Source organism: Talpa occidentalis, unplaced genomic scaffold, assembly GCF_014898055.3.
Source record: "Talpa occidentalis isolate TD23 unplaced genomic scaffold, MPIMG_talOcc4v2.1 talOcc4.5, whole genome shotgun sequence".
Lineage (NCBI taxonomy): Eukaryota > Metazoa > Chordata > Mammalia > Eulipotyphla > Talpidae > Talpa > Talpa occidentalis.
Window position 1 is genome coordinate 347,210 of NW_023604861.1, and position 16,134 is coordinate 363,343.

The 16,134-nt window shown below is 72.0% G+C and overlaps 1 protein-coding gene across 1 annotated transcript in view; it reads right to left on the reverse strand.

Annotated features, from left to right (window-relative positions):
* Positions 1-3,907: 3,907 nt before the first annotated feature.
* The window catches only part of MCF2L (MCF.2 cell line derived transforming sequence like), a 35,526-nt gene continuing 23,299 nt past the window's right edge, over positions 3,908-16,134 (reverse strand). Inside the window, exons 6-27 of the mRNA XM_037528674.2 lie at positions 16,017-16,133; positions 15,574-15,723; positions 14,953-15,077; positions 14,380-14,494; positions 13,711-13,830; positions 13,395-13,586; positions 12,806-12,997; positions 12,486-12,645; positions 12,008-12,081; positions 11,847-11,923; positions 10,429-10,495; positions 9,899-10,014; positions 9,122-9,191; positions 8,121-8,213; positions 7,929-8,021; positions 7,545-7,670; positions 7,138-7,359; positions 6,944-7,036; positions 5,740-5,818; positions 5,596-5,662; positions 4,349-4,467; positions 3,908-4,103 (exon numbers count right to left, since the gene is read on the reverse strand). Of these exons, the coding sequence (XP_037384571.1) occupies positions 3,946-4,103; positions 4,349-4,467; positions 5,596-5,662; positions 5,740-5,818; positions 6,944-7,036; positions 7,138-7,359; positions 7,545-7,670; positions 7,929-8,021; positions 8,121-8,213; positions 9,122-9,191; positions 9,899-10,014; positions 10,429-10,495; positions 11,847-11,923; positions 12,008-12,081; positions 12,486-12,645; positions 12,806-12,997; positions 13,395-13,586; positions 13,711-13,830; positions 14,380-14,494; positions 14,953-15,077; positions 15,574-15,723; positions 16,017-16,133 (2,625 nt within the window). The 3' untranslated portion in view covers positions 3,908-3,945. The remainder of the gene's footprint in view (positions 4,104-4,348; positions 4,468-5,595; positions 5,663-5,739; positions 5,819-6,943; positions 7,037-7,137; positions 7,360-7,544; positions 7,671-7,928; positions 8,022-8,120; positions 8,214-9,121; positions 9,192-9,898; positions 10,015-10,428; positions 10,496-11,846; positions 11,924-12,007; positions 12,082-12,485; positions 12,646-12,805; positions 12,998-13,394; positions 13,587-13,710; positions 13,831-14,379; positions 14,495-14,952; positions 15,078-15,573; positions 15,724-16,016; position 16,134) is intronic.

Below are 16,134 nucleotides of genomic sequence, written 5' to 3' on the forward strand. Positions count from 1 at the left end.
ACTAAACATGGTCTTAAAGTGCTTCATGAGATCACAACACCGTGGGCCGGCCCGGCCGAGGTGGCGCCAGGCGTCCCCACGGTCCAGCAAATAAATTACCCGACGCGTCATTCTAGTAACTTACACCCCGGAGAAAAGTCCCGAGCCTCTGCAGGTGTTCCATCGCCGAGCAGAGGCCCGGCCACCAGCCTGCATGGGGAGGCCCGGCCGGGCGGGCGGCTGCCGGCAGCCGGGGCGACACACGCGTCCTCGCGGCAGCCACGCGGACACGCGCGGGATGAACCCGCCCAGCCAGGACCCAGAGTCCCAGCGAACACTTTGTCTCTGGACACAAGAGGCCCGAGCTCTGCTGCGGCCGTGCGGAGGGCAGTGCCCGGCCCGGCCCTGACTCTTGGCCCAGCCACGGCCGGCGCGGCCGCGGAGCGCAGGGTCCAGGCCGCAGGGGGTGCTGGCTCCGAGCAGGCCCGCGAGAACCGCATCCTCCAATGTTCTTAAAAACGATAGAAACATCCTAACTCGGTGAAATGCTTAAAAAAGTCAAGAGTTCCCCAGTTTTTTGTAGAAAACAAGGTCAATATTTTAAATTAAAGTCTGAGTTTTCTGTTGGAGGTGAAGCTGCCCTGGTCACGGCCCCTCTGGGGCCAGCGCCTCCGTGGGGAGGCGCCGGTGGGGGGGGCGGCCGGCCGGGTCCAGTGGTGGAAGCGACGGGCCTGGTGTGAACCCCAGTAACAAAAAATAGCTTCATATCAAATCCAGTATAAGCCGTCACCCCTGTAAACAGTGATGCGCAGCGCGGCCGCGGCAGAGTGTCCCGCGCAGACCGCTCTGGCGACGGGGCGCCCGGCTGCCCTTGGCCTGCGCGGGGCTCCGGCGTCCCGGCGGCTCCGGCGGCTCCCGGCGTCCCGGGCCGCGTCCGGCCGGGCGTTCCAAGGGGCCGCGGCCCCCGCTGCGCGGACGCGGGTGGACGGTCCTGCCCCGCGCGCGCCCCTGGCTCCGGCCGGGCCTCGCGGCGTCCTGCGGCCCCGCGGCCTCACCGCACTGGCGGCCAAGGGAGGCGGTCAGGGGCGCGGGCGGGGCCGCCCCGGCGCTACCCCCGGGCCCAGGGCGGCGCCCGCAGCCCGGCTGCGCTGCAGGAGCTGCTGGGGGCCGCGCCGGCCGCCGCGGGAGGCCGCGGTGGGGGCAGCAGGCGGGCGCGCGGGGGGCTTGGGGGCCGCGGGGGGGCTTGGGGGCCGCGGGGGGCTCGGGGGCCGCGGGGGGCTCGGGGCTCGGGGCGCGCTCACCTGGGCTGCTCAGGCACTGCGCGGAGCTGGAGCGGCCGAGCAGCGCGCACAGGCTGCGGGCGGGCAGCCAGGCCTCGCGGCTGGACCGCAGGTTCCGGACATGCCTGGGGGGCGCGGCCGTCAGGAGCCGCCCGCCCCCGGCCCCCGGCCCCCGCCCCCCGCCCCCCGGCCCGCGGCTCACCAGAGGCCCCGGCCGCCCTCCTGCAGCAGCTCCACCACGTCCCCGCTCCGCACGGCCAGCGCGTCGGGGCCGCCGCGGCCCTCGGGGCTCAGCACCGTGTACCTGCCGGGGACCTGGCGGCCGGCGGGTCAGGCCCCGCGCCCCCCAGAGCGCCCCCAGAGCGCCCCCCGAGCCCGGGCCCCCGCTGGCCGCTCTCGCAGGACGCCCCGGGCGGGGCGAGCAGGGGCTCCGCGCTCTCGAGGGGCGCCAGGTCACGCGGCCGCGGGCCCCCCGGCCCCCCCAGCCCCGGTACCAGCTTGCGGGGGCCCCGGCCCCCCCCGTCCGCCCGCCCGAGCCCCGGTACCAGCTTGCGGGGGCCGGGCGCCCCGGCCCCCGCCCGCCCGAGCCCCGGTACCAGCTTGCGGGGCCCGCGCCGCAGTCCTCCTCCGCGTCCGAGGAGTTGCCGGGCTCCTCCGCGCTGGACCAGCCGCCGCCGTCCTCGGGCGCCTCGGCCTCGGCGGGGTGCGGGCTCCGGCCCCAGCCTGCGCGGGGAGCGCCGTGAGCACCGCGGGGCCCGCACCACCCGCCCTGGGGGCGCCGCCCGGGAGGCGCCCTTCGCGGTCGCTGCACCAGACGCGAGCCGCGCGGCCTCCCCTGCTTTCTGTTTTGGGGCGCACGCGGGGGGCGTGGGGGGTGCTGGCTCTGGGCGAATGCCGGGTGCAGCGGGGGGCGCCCCAGCCCCTCCCGCGTGGGGGGGCGCTGCGCTCCGGGAGGCCGGCGCTGGGGTGAGGGGCCGCGACCCCGCCTCACCCGGGTCAGGCCGCAGGGCAGGCGCGGCGGCCACGGGCTTCAGCAAGCTGCCCTGGTTCCCGACGGGGGGACCCGAGCTCTGGATTAACCAGTCAAGTGCCCGCACCCCAGGAGGTGTGCCTGCACCCCAAGGAGTCTGTAGCCCAGGAAATGTCCCTGTTCCCCAGGAAGTGTGAGGGCCAGCAGACCCCGTGAGCCCCGCTCGGCCAGGCCAGGCCAGGCTGTCGGGCCCAGGGTCCCCCTGACTTGAGCCTGATGGAGAGTTGGGGAGCCTGGCATCCAGCTCAGACTAGCAGATGCCGCCTGCCCGGGTGCGTGGGGGGGTGTCAGTGGGGCCTGGCGGGTGGTTGGCCCCCCAGCCCACCAGCGCGCCCAGCACCCGGGGGCAGAGAACGCCAAGGACGCGAGGGAAGAGGGGCTGGGCAGCTGCCGGCCACAGGTGAGCCTCGGCTTGGGGGTGAGCAGCTGGGGCCCAAGCACGGCGCCCCGGAGCCCGCCTGCGAGGACCCCTGAGCGGAGACGCCGGCCCGCTGCACCGGCACAGCCGCCGCGTCTTCAGGCAGAGGACGCAGCCGGCCGAGGCCCCGGCTGGCAGGTGGCCGGAGCGGCCTGGGGCCGCTCACACGCAGCGGCCACCGCCCGCCGGCTCCCACGGCAGGGCACCCCCGGCCGGCGGGAGGCGCACGGGCACGGGACGGCCGCTCCGGAGCCTGCACGGGAGGCGGCTCCTTTCTCCCGAGCGGGGCTCTGCCCTGGCGCCTGGGGCAGGGCGGGTCCCGAGGACAGAGGCGGCACTGGGTGCGACGGGGGCGCCACGCCCCAGCGAATCGTCACCGGTTCGGAAAACCCCGAAGAAGGCGGGTGAGACGCTGGGAGCGCGGCCCTGGCCCTGGCCCGGCTCCAGGGCCTCAGCCCCCGGACACGCGTGGAGACGGCCCAGCCCCGACACGGAGCCTGACCCCGCCACACACACTGGCCGCGCCCCCTGAGCTGGAGGTGGGGTCCTGCGGCTCGGTTCTGTCCCCAGGAGGCTGGGGAAGGTGGCGCCGGGGGCGCGGCGGGCGGCAGGCGGACAGGGCGCCCGAGCCAGCCGGGCGGGGGAGGCTGACCAGGCTGCTCGGGGGCGGGGTGACAGACGCCGCCTGCAGGGCTGGGCCGGCCACCCTACCTCGCAGGCCCAGGGGGGTTGGGTCACTCTTTACTTCGTGGCGCTTGGCCTTTTTGTCGGGGCTGGCGGGCGGCGCTGCGGAGGAAGAGGGACACACAGACAGCGGAAGACGCAGAGTGAGGCGGCGCACCCTGGACGCCGCCCTCCGGGGGTCGCGCTCGCTGCCCAGCAGGCAGGGGAGGCGGGAGGAGGCGGGTGCCGGCTCTGGACAGCAGTGCAGCCTGCGGCCGCGCCTGGCGCCCGCGCGGGTCGTGGGAGCGCCTGGCCATGCCCGCCGCCCTCCCCCGCGGGACCGCTGGACGGCGCTCTGCAGGCGGAACACGAGACGCCCAAGCTCTGACGGAAAGGGCCGGGGATGCGGCTCCTGGCCTGGGGACCACCCGCGGGGCCCGCCTGCTGCCGCGGCAGTGTCCCCCCACAGCCCAGTGCCCCGCACGCCTGGGCAGAGCCTGCCGGCTGCGGGAAAGGCCGACCGCGGGAGCGCACAGATGCAGGGCTCCCTGCACTGGGGCCCGCAGCCCCCAGGGTCACCCCGAGACCCCCCGATGGGCGGGCACGTGCAGGGCGACATCCACATGGGGCATGCCTTTACCCGGGAGCCCTGTGGGGTGCGCCGGGCCCTGCCGCGCAGAGAGCTTCCTGGAGAGCGCTGAGCTCTCCGAGGCGGAGCTGGTGACCACGTCTTCTACGGAGGAAGAGAGAGGGCCTCCAGGCGCCTGCACCCCAGGGTGGGAGGCCCGGGCGGCAGGAGCTGCCCTGCGCTGAGGTGCATGCCGGCAGGGGGAGGTTCCGGGGTCTGGACACGGACAGCTGGGTACCCTGACCTCCACAGACGCCTCCTGTGCAGGCAGAGACTGGCACTCGATGCCACAAAGGACATCACCCAGACAGGGCTGCAGCACAGCAGGCTCGGTCACTGCAGACCCCCACCTTTGCCTTTGTCGGGGGGCTTTGGCCCTGATGTCGAGCCCCCATATCCTTCCAGACTTAGAGGGTCAGTTTTTCTTTCTTCCAACTTTTTGCTGTTTCTTGTGTTTCCTTTCGAGGGACTGATGGCGTCGGACATGTGGGAAGACAGAGGTGCATGTTCAGCTCTCCACACTCTCCGGGCTGAGTGCCCGGTGCCCACGCCGTCTCCCCAGGGGGCTGGCACCTTCCCAGCCCTGAGTCAGCTGGGGGCTGTCCTGGGGGGGCCTTTCTTTTAGAACTCTGGGTCTCTGGGTTGCTATTCAGAGCACATCCTGGGCTGAGTGATGAGAAGGGAGGGAGGAGGGACAGGGAGGAGGGAGGGAGGAGGGAGGAGGGAGAGGGAGGAGGGGGAGGGAGGATGATGAGGGAGGAGGGGGAGGGAGGAGGGAAAGGGAGGAGGGGGAGGGAGGAGGGAGAGGGAGGAGGGGAGGGAGAGGGAGGATGATGAGGGAGGAGGGAGAGGGAGGAGGGACAGGGAGGAGGGAGAGGGGAGGGAGGAGGGAGAGAAAGGAGGGGGAGGGAGGAGGGGGAGGGAGAGGGAGGATGATGAGGGAGGAGGGAGAGGGGGAGGGAGGAGAGAGAGGAAGGAGGGGGAGGGAGGAGGGGGAGGGAGGGGAGGGGGAGGGAGAGGGGGAAGGGAGAGGGAGGAGGGAGAGGGAGGATGATGAGGGAGGAGAGGGGGAGGGAGGAGGGGGAGGGGAGGAGGGGGGAGGGAGAGGGAGGATGATGAGGGAGGAGGGAGAGGGAGGAGGGAGGGAGGAGGGAGAGAGAGGAGGGGAGGGAGGAGGGGAGGGGAGGGAGGAGGGGGAGGGAGGAGGGAGAGGAAAGGAGGGGGAGGGAGGAGGGGAGGGAGGAGGGGGAGGGAGGAGGGGGAGGGAGAGGGAGGATGATGAGGGAGGAGGGAGAGGGGGAGGGAGAGAGGAAGGAGGGGGAGGGAGGAGGGGGAGGGAGGAGGGGGAGGGGGGGAGGTGGATGCGGTGACGGGGCAGCAGTAAGGGCAGAGCAGGGCCCAATGGGCGGCTACCCTGCTGTCCAGCGGCGGGTCCTGGGGACAGACTCCCACCCGCCCCAGCTCCCGGGGTGTCCGCCTGGGGCGGAGCTGCCCACTGGGCTGACCCATCTGTCACAGGTGCTCCTGACAGCGGCAGCGCTCGGGGGGCTGGCTCAGATGACCCCAGCCCGGAGGTCCGGCAACATGGGTGCCTCACCTGGTGCTGGGCGCCGAGGTTAGGGGCAGGCTCTGGGACTGCTCCAGGGCCCGGTGCTGGCTGGCCTCTGCGGGAGGAAGCAGCACATGAGGCCAGGCCGGGCAGTGGCCCGGGCCGGGGAGGATGCAGGACGGAGGCACTCACCCCTGCAGGCCTGCAGCTGGCTGGTCAGCACCTTCCGGATCTCCCTCACCCAGGCGGCTTTGACCTCAGGAGTCGGTGCCTGCCCAGAAGCCAGAGTCAGGGCTCGCGGCCCGGCCCTGAAGTCTGGCCCGCGACAGGAGCCCAGGCTGAGGGAGCGGGGCCTGTCCCCATGGCCAGCAGGGCAGTGGCCTGAGGGTGTGGCGGACAAGGGCAGCATGTGGGGCGGGGCCGCCGGGGCCTGGGGCTCCTCAAGGGTGGGCTGTGGGCTCAGGGTCACGGTCTCCAGGGGTGGGGTGGAGTGGGGTGGGGCGGGCTGCAGCCCAGCCTTCTGATGAGCAGAGCCCGCTGTAGGGCCCCTGGGTCCTGCTCCGGTGAAAGGGCCTGGGACGGCCCCAAGCCCAGAACTGGGGCTGCTCCTGGCCTCTGGTGGGAGCTTCCAGGAAGGCTCTAGAAACAGCTCTCACTTGAAGAGGCTTATGAAACTTTAATGCCCGCCGAGAGAGCTCGGCCACCTGTGTAATATACACCTCCCCACAACTGCGCGATGCACACCTCCCCCACCTGTGTGATGCACACCTTCCCCACCTGCGTGATGCACACCCCCACCTGTGTGATGCACACCCCCACCTATGTGATGCACACCTCCCCCACCTGTGTGATGCACACCTCCCCCACCTGTGTGATGCACACCCCCACCTGTGTGATGCACACCTCCCCCACCTGCGTGATGCACACCTCCCCCACCTGCGTGATGCACACCTCCCCCACCTGTGTGATGCACACCTCCCCCACCTGTGTGATGCACACCTCCCCCACCTGTGTGATGCACACCTCCCCCACCTGCGTGATGCACACCTCCCCCACCTGCGTGATGCACACCTCCCCCACCTGCGTGATGCACACCCCCCCACCTGTGTGATGCACACCCCCACCTGTGTGATGCACACCCCCACCTGTGTGATGCACACCTCCCCCACCAGTGTGATGCACACCTCCCCCACCTGCGTGATGCACACCTCCCCCACCTGCGTGATGCACACCCCCCCACCTGCGTGATGCACACCCCCCCACCTGTGTGATGCACACCCCCCCACCTGTGTGATGCACACCCCCACCTGCGTGATGCACACCTCCCCCACCTGTGTGATGCACACCTCCCCCACCTGCGTGATGCACACCCCCACCTGCGTGATGCACACCCCACCTGTATGATGTACACCTCCTCCCTGGCGTTGTACCAGATCTCGAACTTCTTCATGTCGCCTTTGACGTTCTCCGTGATGCCCACGGCCGTCATCTGACAATCAGAGACCGGGCAGCTGTCGGCTGCGGACAGGGCTGCCGCGCGCCTCAGGGCAGTGTGGGGGGACGTGGGGGGGGGGTCAGGGGTTCCCTCACATTCAGGGACTGCTTGTAGCTGTAGGAGGGGGCCTTCTCGTAGCCCTCCCCGTTCTCCTCCCGCCTCTTGCAGAAGAGCACGGCCTTCTCGTGCAGGAACAGGTGCCGCTGCATGGGCTTGAACCTGGCCAGGTCCTTCACCTTGGCGTGGCCCTTCTTGTGGTCGGTCCAGACGCTGAAGGAGCCCTGCATCAGCAGCCTGCCCAGGTCGCCGAGGTTGCCCTGAAACAGGCCACACGGGGCATGGGGACCGCAGGGCGCCTGCGGGGGGCGCGAGCCCGGGGGGGGGGGGGGGGGGCGGTGGCGGTGAGGGAGGGACCGGGGTGCCTGCAGGGAGGGCGGCCGGGCGGAGCGCGGTGGGGGCGCTGCAGGGGCTGGGAGCCGGGCGGGGCGGTCCCCACGCTCACGTCGTAGCCCGTGATGGCGATGAGGTGCATGGAGTCGTTGACGGCCTTGAGGATGCCCAGGATGGAGCTCAGGGCCTCCTGCAGGTCCTCGGCGCCCTCGCAGCTCTTGCTGTACTTCAGCATCTCCTGCGGGAGGCGCCGTCAGGGCCGCGGACACGGCGCTGCCCCTGTGCCCGCCCCTGGCCGGCCGGGACCGTGGGCGCAGCCTCGCTGGACCCGGGAGCAGCGCCCGAGGCCCGCCCTGCCCAGCCCAGGCCCGGGGGCCCTGTGGGGTGCCCCCGCCTCGGCAGCGCCCCGGCCCGGAGCCCAGGCGCCAGGGGAGGGCGGGTGGGGTGGCGGAGGCCGAGCCGGCTGCCCTCAGACCCGGCGGCCGCCGGGGCCCACCTTGAGCAGCAGCTGGTACTTGGTGATCCTCTGCACGGGCTTCAGCAGGTAGGAGTCCAGGCTCAGCTTGTGGTCCAGCTTCCTCTGGCATTCCTGCGAGCCCCGCCTGTCAGACGCTGCCCAGACTCCCCAGTGGGCGCTGCCCGGGCCCAGACCCCCCGGGCCCCTGTGGCGCCGCCCGGGCCGACCCACCTGGAAGAAGGGGCAGTCGGAGCACTGGCGCCAGAGGCTCTCGGAGCGCGGCTTGTTCTGGCAGTACTTCTCGTAGATCTGGAACTCCTCCATCTGCAGGGATGCGGGCTGCAGGTCGGGCCGGTGCCGCGCGGGGCGGGGGCGGGGCACGTGTGCAGGGGGCGGGCAGGGGGAGAGGCAGGCGTGGGGGCCGGGGGGGTCGCGTGGGGAAGGAGTGGACGTGAGGTCACGCCTCGCGCAAGTCTGCATGCTCAGGGCGAGCCCTGGCGTTCCCGCGGCCCAGGGCAGGTGTGGGCGGCCGGGGGCTTCTCAAAGGTGTAGCGGAGCCGCAGACTCGGGGGAGCGCCCAGGGCAGGCCGGTCGGAGCAGATGGCCTCCCCACCCAGGCCTGGGCGGCCGGGGAGCCTGCGTCCACCTTGGCCGGGGCAGGACATTGCCGCAGGCCCCGCCAGAACCCGCTGGAGCTGCCGAGCAGGGTCAGGGCAGGCGCGCCGGCGGCACTCGGAGGCCAGCCTCTAGCCGCTCTGGACGCAGCCCCAGGCCGGCGAGCCTGAGGGGACGGGCGGCCATTGTGACAGAGGAGCCAGGCGGGACGCAGAGGTCACCCGAGGCTGCCAGGAGGCGCCAGGACCCGAGAGAGGCCCTCTGACCTCCTGGCCGCAGCGCGGCTCGGCTCGTAGTGGCCTCTGCCAGTTGGCATCTCTTTCTGAGCGAGCCACGGGACTGCTGCAGAGAGTCACTTTTCCTAGCCCTGCCAGCAAGGGCCCCGTCTCGTCGGAACCGGAGGGGCTGAGCCTGCGGCGGAGGGCCGCGAGGCTCGCTGCCCACTGACGGGGCACATGCTGTCTGGGTGGGGCACGGCACCCCCACCCGCCGCGGCCCCCGGCAGTCTCAGCTCTGCAGTCGCATGTCCTGGCGCTCTGGGTTTCGCCCCTCACAGGCACCCCACGCAGCTCTTCCAGGAGAAAGGCTGCCCGATGCGCGCGGGAGGACGCACTTACCCTTCCCAGAAAGCACCTCCCCACCAGCTCGGGACAGTCGATGTAGTTTTCCAGCTCCCTCAAGAATACTCTGCACAGAGAAGGCTGCGTCAGGGCATAGCGCCACCGGGACGGCACCCCCACCTCCCACCAGCCCTCGGGACCTGCCCCTCATGCCCCCCGCCTGGCTGCACCGATCCCAGGGCCTGCGTGGTCTGGCTGGGGTCGCCGGGAGCGCCCCAGCACCAGGGACGGGGTGAGGCCCACAGCGCGAGAGGGTGGGTTTCTGCTCTGCTCAGTGCTGGGCCCAGCGATTCTGACTTGATTTGCCCATGGGGTGAATCCCGGCGCGTGCTGGGACCCAGCCCTACTGCTGCCAGGGGCCAGCGGCCAGGTCGAGACGCCAGCAGGGCTGCCACTCCTGGGGGAGCAGCGTGGGGTCAGCCAGAGCCGGGGCCTCCCTTATGACCAGGGTGGGGCGCTGCTGACAGGACACATGACCAGACAGTGTGCCCGGGCCATGCCCTCAGTACCCTTGGCCCCCCGCAGTCCCTCCCGAGGCCACGAGAGGCCAGACCAGCTCTTAGCAGGTGGGAAGGGACCTGGCACGCTGGCCTTTCCGAGAGTGGACTTGCCACAACCAGGCCCTCCGGGTGGCGCTGCAGCTGCCCAGAGGGCCCCTGCTGTGGGTGGGGCCCCTGTGGGCCTCGGGGCAGCGGGCCCTGCTCTGGGAGCTGCCCCGCAGGACCCCCCATGAGCCCCCCAGAAGCCGTGCCCACGCTGGGGGGGGAAGCCCACCGGTGGTGGAAGTGGTAGATCTCCTCCATGTTCCCGAAGAGCACGTCCTTCTTGCCCTGGAGGCCAGCCGCGAGCAGGTGCGCCATCAGGGGGCTGTCCATCTCGGCCGCATAGCCCTGCGGGCGGCAGACTCAGGAGGGGCGGGCGGCTGGCCTCAGCAGCCGTTGCTAACACGGCGCCTGGCCAGTGCCCGGAGACACCAGGGGGCGGCCCTCTCAGGCCCCGGAGGATCCCGGAGCCAGGGTTCGCCGGCCCCCAAGAGTCATTCAAATGTCGGCACCCAAAGTAATGCAGATCAGGGCAGGGCACCCCAGCGTGCGGCCTGCTCCCCCACCTTCCTCCCATCCATCCCCCAGACCCTCCACCCCCTACCCTGCCCCGCACCCAGAGCAGCAGCTCCTGCCCCACCCCTTGGCCCCCATCCTCCCAACAGCCAGCCCCGGGCAAACCCCTGTATCCATCCTCTGCCCCCCCGGGGTCCCCATGTTTTTGGCTGGGCTGTGGTAGGCCTACTCTTAGGGGGGCCTCACCTCCAGGACACACAGCAGCTCGTCCACGTACACGCGTTCTGTGTCCAGCAGCTCGTTCATCACGTGCCTAGGGGTGTGCACAGCTGCTGGGCCCGGCCTGCCGCAACCCTGTGGTGCCCGCGCCCTGCTGCCCACAGCCGCCTGCCAGCCGCGTGCCCTGCGTGGGGAGCCCCTCCGCCCAGCCCCTCGCGGTCCTCTCAGCCTCATGTACACGGTGCGGGGCGGGGTGTGGGCACCGCAGTGTGGTGACATCGCACCCCCCGGCCTGGCCAGCACAGCGGCTGCAGATCTCACGCTACAGATGAGGACCCCGGGCCCCACCTCCGAGCTCCCCCTTGAACGCGGGCCCAGCGCCCGGGCGTGTTTCCAGGCCCCACAACAGCCCCGGTCTAATGAGCCAGACACCGAGCAGGCCGCCCCCAGCCAGGCCAGTGGCCGCCTCCCGTCTGCTCTGTCAGCTGCTGTCAGAGGCCACAGGAGCCTTGGCTTGCTTCACCCTAATCCCCACTTGCTCTGATTCCGGAGCCTTCTCTGAGCCCCAGGGAATCTCTGGGTGCAGACGTGGCGTCTGAAGCTGCCTGCTCATACCCTGACCCCGGTCCCGGGCAGGAGGCTCAGGGCACCCAGCCCAGCGAGGCCACGCGAGGCCCCCAAGGGACAGCACCCAGAGGTGGCTGAGAGCGGGGCCTGGGCGAGCCGGCCCCCACACCCTCACACCCATGCAACATACCCACACGCTCACCCCCGCACCTGCACATGTGCACACGCCCCTGCACACACATCCCCCTTCTTTCCCAACCACAGGAGAAACCTGCTCCGGGCGCCCCCGGACGCCTCCCTCTCTGCTCAAAGCCACCCCAAGGTGCTGACCGGCAGGCAGGCTGCGCTCCCTGCCCCAGGGTGTCCAGAGCCCCCTCCTGCACCCAGAGACCAGGCCCATCCACGCGCAAAGACCGAGAGCCGTGCGGCACCCGCGGCAGAGCCCATCATGGGCCTGCACCCTGCACCCCATCCCTCACTCCAGGACGTGCCCCTCGGTGTTGCCGGTGTGTGCCGGGCCCGGGGGCCGGAGAGAGGGTGTTTGCCAGGTGGTGCCCAGACCCACAGCACAGCTGCTCCCTCGCCGCAGAGCCAGGGTGCGGGGGGAACACAGTGGCAGGGAGGGCAGGGGGAGCACACCCCACACGCGGAGTGGGAGGGACGCATCCACCGAGAGCTGGAACCCTGTGGGTCGGGGCGGCTGGCCTGGCGAGCTAAGCACCCCGAATCCTGGCCTGGGCTGCTGTACCCACCCGGTCCTGCAAGGCTGGCAGATGCGGCTTTCCTGGGAAACCCCACCCTGCTGTTTGGGGCGAGCCCAGGGCCGGCTGCCCTCCGCACTCCCCGAGGCCGGTGCGGCCCCTGGCCGGCCCACCCACCTCCGCAGGATGGCCAGGCTTTCCTCCTCGTCCCCCGTGGAGCCGCCGCGGCCCGGCCGGCCCTCGCTCATCTCACTCTGGGGAGAGAGGAGCGGAGGGTGAGCCCCCAGCCTCCCGCGCAGGGAGCAGGCCGGGAGGAGGGCGCGGGGTGCGGGCCTCACCTTGGCCCTGCGGTAGGGCCCCCTGCGCAGCGTGCTGCCCTCCGAGCTGGTGTTCTCGGAGCCTCTCCGGACGCCTGGTGGGAGGGAGGGGAAGGGGGTGTAGCGCCTGGGGAGGCTGCTGTCAGAGGGCGCCGGCACCCAGAGAAGGGGGCAGGACTACGCAGCGGCAGGGAAGTGGGGGTCGGGCACCAGGCAGAGCTTTGTCTCCCTCTGGGTGGGGGCTCGGCGGCAGCTGCGGGGTTCAGTTGGGGCAGCCCCTCCTGGCGCGGGGGCCTCGCAGCCGGGAGGCCGACACCGGGCAGCGGCCAGCCCTCCAGGCTCTCCCCACCCAAGGGAGGCCGGGCAGGGGCTGTCTCCAGGGTCCTGGGGAGGGTGCGCTGGGGGCCGGGGCACGGGGCAGCGCGGGGCGGGCGGGGTGGGCCTGGCCTGGGCCCAGGGGCGGCAGGGAGGGCGGGCCTGGGGAGGGCGCGAGGCGCACCTGGGGACGGGCAGGGCGACTTGGCCAGCGCCTCGGGCCGGGGAGCCACAGGCTGCACGGGCCGCGTCTGCTTGGCCGCCAGCTTCCTCAGGCTGGCCTGCCTGCGGCGGAACATGTCCTGCGTGCTCTCCTGCTTCTGGAAGACCTTCCGCACGTGGGCCTGCGGAGCGGCTGTGGTTGGGGCCGGCCGGCCGGGAGGGTCTCCGGCCCGCTGGGGAGCACCGCCGGCCCCGGGCGTGCTGCGGTGACCCGCGGGACCCGTCCGGGGCGGGGCGGCGCAGTGTGGGGGGCGAGCCCTGCCCGCCCGGGCCACGGCCTACCGCCAGGTCGGGCGTGAGGATGGGCTCGTAGGTCTGGAAGAGCTTATCCAGCTCCCGGATCTTGCTCTCCGCCCCCGCCTCCAGAAACCTCTCGATCTCCTGGAGGGCCGCTTCGGCCCCGTCCTGGGACTGGCACTTGTCCACGGGCTGGGCGGCCAGCAGGTAGATGCCCTCGTCGCACCACCTCATGGACTGCAGGGGAGGCCGAGTCAGGGCCCGGCCCGCGGGCAGGCGTAGCTGCGGCCCGGCCTCCGCAGCGGGCGCGAGCGGCTGCGGGCGAGCGGCCAGAGGGCCCCCCAGGAGGGGCCCCCCCAGCAGAGGCGAGGCCTCGGGCGGGGCGCGGCCTCAGCCAGGGGGCGTGGCCTCCCTCGGGGGGGCGGGGCGCGGCCCCAGGAGGGGTGGGGCCTCAGGTGGGGCGGGGCCTCGGGCAGGGGCGGGCCTCCCTAGGGAGGGGCGGGGCCCAGGCCAGAGTGGGCGGGGCAGGGTCTCGGCGGGGCGGGGCCTCCCTCGGGAGGGGCGGGGCCCAGGCCGGGAGGGGCGGGGCGGGGCCTCAGCGAGGGCGGGGCCAGGCCGGAGGGGCGGGGCCTACCGCCTCCAGCAGCGTGTGCAGCTCCAGGGACTGGTCCAGCAGCGCGCGCCGCCGGGCCACGTCCGCCCCGAAGCGGTCACACAGGAGCCGGAGCTCCTGGCACTTGGGGCGGATGGAGTCCACGGCGTAGTGCTTGCCGTCGATGAGCCGCTCGCCCTCCCGGGCCAGCCCGAGCGCGCGCTCCACGGCGGCCTGCGGGCAGGCGCGGGCTCGAGGGCGGGGCCGGCTCCCCGGCCCTCCCGCACCTGCCCGTCCCGCGGGCCGGGCCTCCCGCCCCCACGCGGCTGGCGCCCAGGCGCCCCCGCCGGCCGCCTACGCTGGACTTCTCCTCGAAGGCCGCCAGGTCCTTCAGGAGGTGCTCGGCGTGCGCCAGGCTGTTGCCCACGTCTGTGAAGGTCGAGATCTTCTGCGCCAGCGCGTCCAGCGCAGCCTTGCCCTGGAAAGGAGCCACAGCGAGGGGCCCGTGGGGTGCTGCCCCCAGAACCAAGCTGGGGAAGGAGCAGGCCAGGAAGGCAGAGACAAGGACACGGCGCAGTTTGACTGCGAGCGCTGGAGGGCCGTGTGAGAGCTGGTGCGGGGCGGGGGGCTCTCTGGGCCGCACTGGTCACGCGGGGACGCTGGTGCACAGGAGGGCGGTCCCTCAGGCACGGACCTGCTGGCAAAGGCAGGAGTACCGGCCCCAAGCTCTGGGGCCTGGCCAGGACCCCAGCCCATTCACCCACAAAATCGGGCAGTGTGGGCGCTGGGCAGGACAGTGGGTTTAGGACTAGCAGCAGCCAGGGGACCCGGCAGGAGACAGGCGGGTGTGGGCAGAGGGCAGGCCCCTTCCAGGCAGTGCATCCACGGCTGGTGACCCCCACCCCCCCAGACTGGCTGGTCAAACCATGGACTCCAGGGTTTCGGGGCCTGCTCTACAGGCTCCGTGTGGCCAGGGCCGCCAGTCTGCACCGTGCCATGGCCCCTGGCAACGGCTCCGGCCGCTCACCTCCCGGAAGTCCTGCTCAAAGTGCCGGAGCTGCAGGCACTGCTCGAGCTTCTGCTGATGCTTCGCCCAGAACTCGTCAAAGGCGGCCTCCGTCTCGTGCAGCTGGGCCAGGAGCCTGCGGGGGGAGCGCAGCGGGTGGAGGTCTGGGTGGGACCCCCCCAGACCCATGGGAAGGGCGTCTGGGGCTCACGGCCACTCAGGGACGGGCATCGCAGCCCCCCCACCCCCGGCCAGCCCACCCACCGCACCAGGCCCATGGCAGGCCTGGGGGGCAGCTGCTCAGGCTGCTCAGGAGGAGACAGCCTGTTGTGTTCTGCCCGGAGCAGTGCCCGCAGAGCCCTCCCCCCCACCCCGATTCCTGCCAGGTCGGCCCAGGCGGGCTCAGGCGGGCTCCGTTTCACAGACCAGGAACTGAGGCTGGGGCATGGCAGCTTCTTAACTTCCTCCTCGGTGCCCCCTGCGGGACCCCTGGAGCCTGGCCTCCCCCACGCCGAAGTCGTGGTGCCAGACCCAGTCCTGGAGGCCCCTGTCCACTGCCCGCCCCGCCCAGCCCCGGCTTCCACAGCGCTTCACCTCTGCACGGTGGTCTCGTTGTCCAGCTGGTCCTGGTTCAGGCTGTGCTCAGTGCTCTTGGCCAGGGGCTCCTGGATGCTGTCTAGGATGCTCTGGCCCTCATCCAGCGCCAGCTTCATGTCCAGCTGCGGGGACAGCAGGGACCTGGCACCCTGGCCCAGGCAGCGCAGGATCCAGGATGCGGCAAGCCCCAGCCACAGACCCCGCCCGGAGCCTGCCCTGTGTTCCAGGGTTGGGGACGGGCACCCCCACCTGCCTCCAGACAGCGAGGGTCACAGCCCCGGGGGGACGGCAGGATGGAGGTGCCGGGCACTGGCCCCTACCGCTCCCCTCAGTGTGGGTGTGTCCCCCAGAGCAGGTGTCCGGGGGTGAGGGACCGAATGGGAAGGCAGCCTCGGGTGCACCCTCCTGCTCTCGGCCCAGGGACCCTGAAGGCGACCCTAGGCCCTGAGGCTTTTCCAGGCGCCACCACGTCTCCTAGCTCCTGGGGCCAGCACCTCCAGTCCCATGGCCTCTGCCTCACCACCTCACGGGGGAGGGCCCACGGCAGGCACCCACTTTTCACAGGGGGACTGTGTGGCAGGGCAGCTGCCTTCCTGGGGGGCCCGTGGTGGGGCCCACCTTGGCCTTGACCTTCTTCTCCGTGTGTGCACTCAGCACCGTGCTCGTGGCCTGGACATCGTTGGGCAGCTCGGTCTCGGCCAGCTCGGTCCCGAAGCACTGCAGCATCTGTGCAGTCTGCTTGACCAGCAGCGCGAAGCTCTCGATGGCCTGCGGGGAGGGGCCAGCGTCGCAAGGCCGCCCCGCCAGCCCCGAGCGGAAGGGGCCTTGCGTCAGGCCCTCAGCCAGCGCTGCCCTCCTGGAGCCGTGGTGCCTGGCCCGCCCTGCTCCTGGCCTGGCCGAGGCCCCTGGTCACCACACCCAGGGAGCCGCTCCCGAACCTATAACTCTTGCGCCTCCCTGGGTGACCGGCCTGCGGAGACCAGCCCTCAAGCTTGGGTAGGAGCAGCTCACGTGGACACAGCAGCAGCCCCTGCAGCAGGCGGCCGGGTGGTGGGACCCACCGTGCGGTGGCACAGCCAGCGGGAGTGGCAGTAGTCCAGGGTGCCGCCCAGGTCCTCGGTCAGCTGGGCCTTGTCGATGTAGCCGTGCAGCTCCGCCACTGAGCTCAGCATGATGACC